Below are 5,452 nucleotides of genomic sequence, written 5' to 3'. Positions count from 1 at the left end.
AATCTACAAAACTTACGATTTCAAAGAATAATGGTCTATTTACTTGTTTATAAACTATGCTAAAAGTCGAGTATAAACATGAAAAAAAAATAGGAATAAAAGAAACAACTATTCCTATTGAATAAAAAAATAAGAAGAATTGACACACCTCACAAGACACAACGGATTGAGAAGACGACAAAACTCAGAAAGCCAGTAATGTCAGAAATATCTGAGACATGCACAGAAACAAGCAGTATAGTCAATTCAATTATTACCGGAAATAGCCGGTTCATCTCGTTACCCAATGTATCTTCACTCTATTCATTTCTTCATTCCAAGATTATTAATCAAACATAGAAAAACCTCATTCACATTAATCATTTTTAGTACTATCTCATAGGATAGAGAAAAATTTATCTAAACTTGGTTTTACTTGTGAAAGTTAGTGTGTGAGTTTGTGTGCATTTTTCATTCTCAAATTAATGCGTATTGAAAACAACAAAACCCAAAACCCAATTCACGTATAAGATCATCTTCATCATTATTCTTACCATATCTTTTCGTTTCACTATCACAATCACCATCAACATCACTTCCATCACTCTCTTTCTCTTTTCTTTATAAACAAACCCTATTCTTTATTATTGATTTGTTTAATACTATGGCTGAGGAGGGTTTTGAAAATTATTATCATATCCCACAACAAAGTAGAAGAGAAAAACTTCGTTATTTATCTCAAAACCAAACAAGTTTCATTGAATCTTCACCCACCCTTAACCCTAGTTTTTCACCTTTACCTTCTCTTTACGATCCTTCACTCATTTCACCTTTAGATGCTATAAACAGTAACCCTTTTCTTTATCAAATGAATCATGTATACAACCATGGTGGTAGTAATAGTAACAACAATGAAGTTATGTTGTTAAAATCTGAACCATTATCTTTGTCTTTATCGTCAAACAAAAACAACCAGAATCAGATGAGTGCTGCTAATTTTCAGCGTTATGGTTCTGTTGTTGATGTTTCTAGGAACACGGTTCCGTTAGGACCGTTTACGGGTTATGCTTCTGTTTTGAAGGGATCGAGGTTTTTGAAACCTGCACAACAATTATTGGATGAGATATGTGATGTTGGTGTTCGTGCTGAGAAGATTATTGCTGATGCTGATGCATCTTTGATGGAAACTAATCATGTTATTGGTGGAATGATAAATGGTGTTGATGATGAAGATACACTTGGTGGTGATGGAAGGAAGAACAAGTCTAGATTATTAACAGTGCTTGATGAGGTATAAAGTTTTTTTTTTTCTTTCTTTTTTCTCTTTTACGATATTTTTTAATTTTTTTTGCTTATGAGTTGTGTTATATAAACATATACAAAAGTTAGACATGGTAAGCTATAAAATATAGGCTAAAATATGGTTTTGGTCCCTGCAAATATGCCTCGTTTTGGTTTTAGTCCCTGCAAAAAAAATTTGTTGTTTTTGGTCCCTGCAAAATCTTAATTTGTTGTTTTTGGTCCCTGCAAAATCAAAAGATTTTGCAGGGACTATTTCTCTAATAAATGGTTAAGTCATCATGTGACACGTGTGCAAATTATCACAAAAGTGGAGCCAGGGACCAAAACCAAAATGAGACATATTTGCAGGGACCAAAAACAACAAAATTTTTTTGCAGGGACTAAAACCAAAACGAGACATATTTGCAGGGACCAAAACCATATTTTAACCTAAAATATATAACTCAAATGTGTGTTATTAATGAGAGAAAAAACAATATAATAATTGGAAACCCTATTCATACATACATACATATATACGGTTGATGTGGATTTTGTGTCAGAATTTATTATAATCCATGGAATTTTTGGTCATGCTTTTTTTTTTTTTTTTTCTTATGGTTATGGTGTTCAAAACATAAACCGTAAAAAATTGCATTTTGTTTGAATTTATTCGGATCACTTTTTACTCAATTGTATGAGTTGATTCATTTGCGGTTTTCAGTTTAACAAGCAAATCAAAACGCAATATAAGAAAAACACTAATTAAATTTATGTCACCTAAACTAATACTCATAGAAACTCAATGAAAATTATAGAATGATATATTTATCCTCTTGTTAAGTTTTTTTTTTCTTTTCAAAAATGTATTTATATGCTATTTGAACTTTTAGAGAATGATAAAATCTTAATCTTTTACATTTATTACATAATAGGATTACTTTTTGTCCACGTTTTTAATTTAGTGTATATTGTTTGGTGAAAATGAAATTGTAATGTTGAATGACATTCAACATTGTCGGAAACATTATTGGAAATATATTGTGTTTTAGTTTTTTAACTCAATTTTAACGTTGAAAATAAAAAATTGTGTTGTCTCAAAAACATTAAAACTCATTTGGTGTTCCTTAGTTCAATGGAGCTATCTACTTGGGACATAAAATTAATAACAATGGTGATACTTTTCTCACTACTATCGAATCAAATTTTGCTGTTTAAAAAAAAATGGTTGTACTCTTTATGTGGATAGATTTTGGTTTATGTTGCATTTATGTGACTATATGGATGAACTTTTTACCCGATATTCTATAGGATAAGTTTGATGAACCTGATCTTTTTACAAAAGCAGTGATGAGAAGGAATATATGCTGAAGAATGGGAGTGTAAAGTAATTGATACTCATAGCAAAGATTTTATACCATATGTATTTTATTAAAGTGATTAAGTGATAGGAATCCTTTAGAAAAGATATTTACTCAAAAAAAGTGTGTTTTGATTTGATCATCTTGTTCAAAGGTTAAAGTAATTAACGTGTGTAGATAACAAAGTTTTTTCCTTAAAAAAAAAAACTTTTTTTGCCTAAAAAGATTGGTTTCTGAAAATTTGAATGCTATTATAGTTGCATGTCATTCCAAAGTAGTGATAAAATCAGAATATGCAAATGGATTTGCTGCTGTAATTGCATCACGCAGTTTAAATCTCTAATGTCCAATCTCAAAATAACGGTTGGGATTGTTTAAAACTGATTTTATTATTGTGTAGTTCGATTCGTAAGATCTCAAAATAACAGTCGAGATTGTTTACAACGTGCAAATGCAAGCTACTCTTGCGAATCCGGATCCGGTAGAAATATTATGGAAGATTAAAATATTATGGAAGATTAGATCTTTAGGTTGTACTATTGAGTTCTTGTGATGTTTATAAAAAGATTAAGATGTAGAAGTGGAAGTGGAATATATACATGTCACATTAGCTTGTGAGATAATTCTTCTTTGTCAATCCTGAACAGGTTTGCAGGAGGTACAGACAATACTATCAGCAGATTCATGCAGTAATAACTTCATTTGAATATGTTGCCGGCCTCGGTAACGCAGCTCCGTATGCAAGTTTGGCTATAAATGCCATGTCCAAACATTTTAGATTCTTGAAGAATGTGATTACCGACCAGCTTCAGTTTATCGGTAAGTCTAATTATCATATAAGCAATAGAAAGGATGAATCTCCCAGGTTTCACAACGGCGATGGAGCCCCTTACAGTCAAAGTCCAGGGTTTATGGAACACGTCCAACAACCTGTTTGGCGACCTCAAAGAGGGTTGCCCGAGCGTGCTGTCAGTGTTCTTAGGGGATGGTTGTTTGAACACTTTTTGCATCCGTAAGTGTGTTATTTCAGTCTTATTAATATCTTATGAAGCACAAACACCAGCTTGACACTAATATTAGCATCTGTCGGACACCAAAATGTGCTTTCAGTATGAAGGGTGTTAGTGCAATGTAATGAAGATTTTAAAATTAAAGTCATATCACTTCCTTAATAACGTGGAGAATTATGGTCAAATATGGATGATGCGGCCTCAATTAAGGCCTCAATTAAGGAGACGTCAAATTTTTTGATGTCTAGCTCCATATATTCTTTTTAAACCCTTCTATCAAGTCGCCCTTATACTGCAATATACACATTGGGCTTTTCCCTTTTTCTATCATCATCTGTAGAAAAAGTTGAAATAACGTCACCAAATTCGGTCACTATTTATATCACTTAGCGACGAAAATTAGAGGCAGATTTTATATTTTTCCGTCTCTGTTTCAGCTTTTTGCTAGTATATGGACATTCCAACCATTTTATAAGACATGTTATTAGATTACTAATATGTTGTTTTCTCGTTACAGTTACCCTAGTGATACTGACAAGCTAATGTTGGCTAAACAAACTGGTCTATCTCGTAACCAGGTAAATTTTTCATACTTAAAGCTGCATTTTCTGTTTCATTTCATGCTTGAGGGATTTTTTGCAGTATTATAATTGACTATGTCTATGTGTTACAGGTGTCTAATTGGTTTATAAATGCAAGAGTAAGGCTTTGGAAACCAATGGTGGAGGAAATACACATGCTTGAATCACAGCAATCTCCAAAGGAATCACAAAGAGATGAACATAGTCGAAACAATTTAAGCGAGAACAACATTGCTGAGAATCCATCTACGTCCACAGACAAGTTTATCGATGTTGCATATAAACGCACTAGAAACGAACTTCACAACATGTCAGTGCCGAATCATAGTATCGCAAGCAATCAACAGGTTGGTAATGTTGGAGTGAGCATGATGAATAATGGTGCAACAAGCAATGGTGTATCTCTGACGCTCGGTCTTCATCAAAATCATGGAATTGGGTTGTCCGAGCCTTTCAACATGAGTGCCGCGCAGCGTTTTGGTCTTGCACATCAACCTGATAGTTACGCCGCGAGCGGTTTTCAATTGCAGAATAGGCAATTTGGGAGAGATTTTATTGGTGGGCAACTTTTGCGTGACTATGTAGGATGAATCTTCAATCCACTAACTAAGCAACTATTAACCATGTTTCTTTGGTTTCATTATCACAAGATAAATTAGGAGTGATTGAAATTGGATTCTAGTTTGGGATTAAGTGGTGTTGTACATTCTTTGTATCATAGTAGTGGAAAAAAATACTATGTTATAGGATGATCCATTCCACTTTTCTAATGGCCTAGTTTGTTACAAGGCTAAGTGTTGTTAATTGTCCTTTTTATAATATTTAGGCAAACAAGGTCAAATGGATATATGTGACACAATTGGTGGAAAAACTTGTCAAATTAAATTTCTCAACTCCATAAAAAAGTGTAATGTTTCCGTCTGTCAAAATTGTTTAATTATTCTTTGAGGAATGGATAGCTCATTTCATTCATAATAAGAGAGAGTGAATACAATAAGAATTCATCAATATTCTTTGAGGTCTCTAAAATTGAGGCCACTGTTGTCTTTGCAAGCAATCATCTTATCCCAATTTAGCCAATTAATGCTACGACCACCATTTTTCTTCAAACCCCAGTAAAAAGAATTCATCATACGCCCTATTTCGTCCCCACAAGAGGTAGGGAGCAGAAAATCGCCCATGAATAAGTAGGGATATATTGGGCAATGGATTTTAAAAGCACTTCCTTACCTGCACGTGA

At 33.1% G+C, this 5,452-nt stretch overlaps 1 protein-coding gene across 1 annotated transcript; it reads left to right on the top strand.

Annotated features, from left to right (window-relative positions):
• Positions 1–331: 331 nt before the first annotated feature.
• Positions 332–5,031, top strand: LOC11409415 (BEL1-like homeodomain protein 9). Its single transcript, XM_003623103.4, has 4 exons — positions 332–1,270; positions 3,269–3,633; positions 4,149–4,209; positions 4,305–5,031. The coding sequence occupies exons 1-4, from the start codon at positions 644–646 to the stop codon at positions 4,800–4,802; spliced, it is 1,551 nt and encodes a 516-aa protein (XP_003623151.1). The 5' UTR covers positions 332–643; the 3' UTR covers positions 4,803–5,031.
• The last annotated feature ends 421 nt before the right edge of the window (positions 5,032–5,452 follow it).

Source organism: Medicago truncatula, chromosome 7 (genome assembly GCF_003473485.1).
Source record: "Medicago truncatula cultivar Jemalong A17 chromosome 7, MtrunA17r5.0-ANR, whole genome shotgun sequence".
Taxonomy (NCBI): Eukaryota; Viridiplantae; Streptophyta; class Magnoliopsida; order Fabales; family Fabaceae; genus Medicago; species Medicago truncatula.
This window is presented reverse-complemented; position numbering and strand designations above follow the sequence as displayed.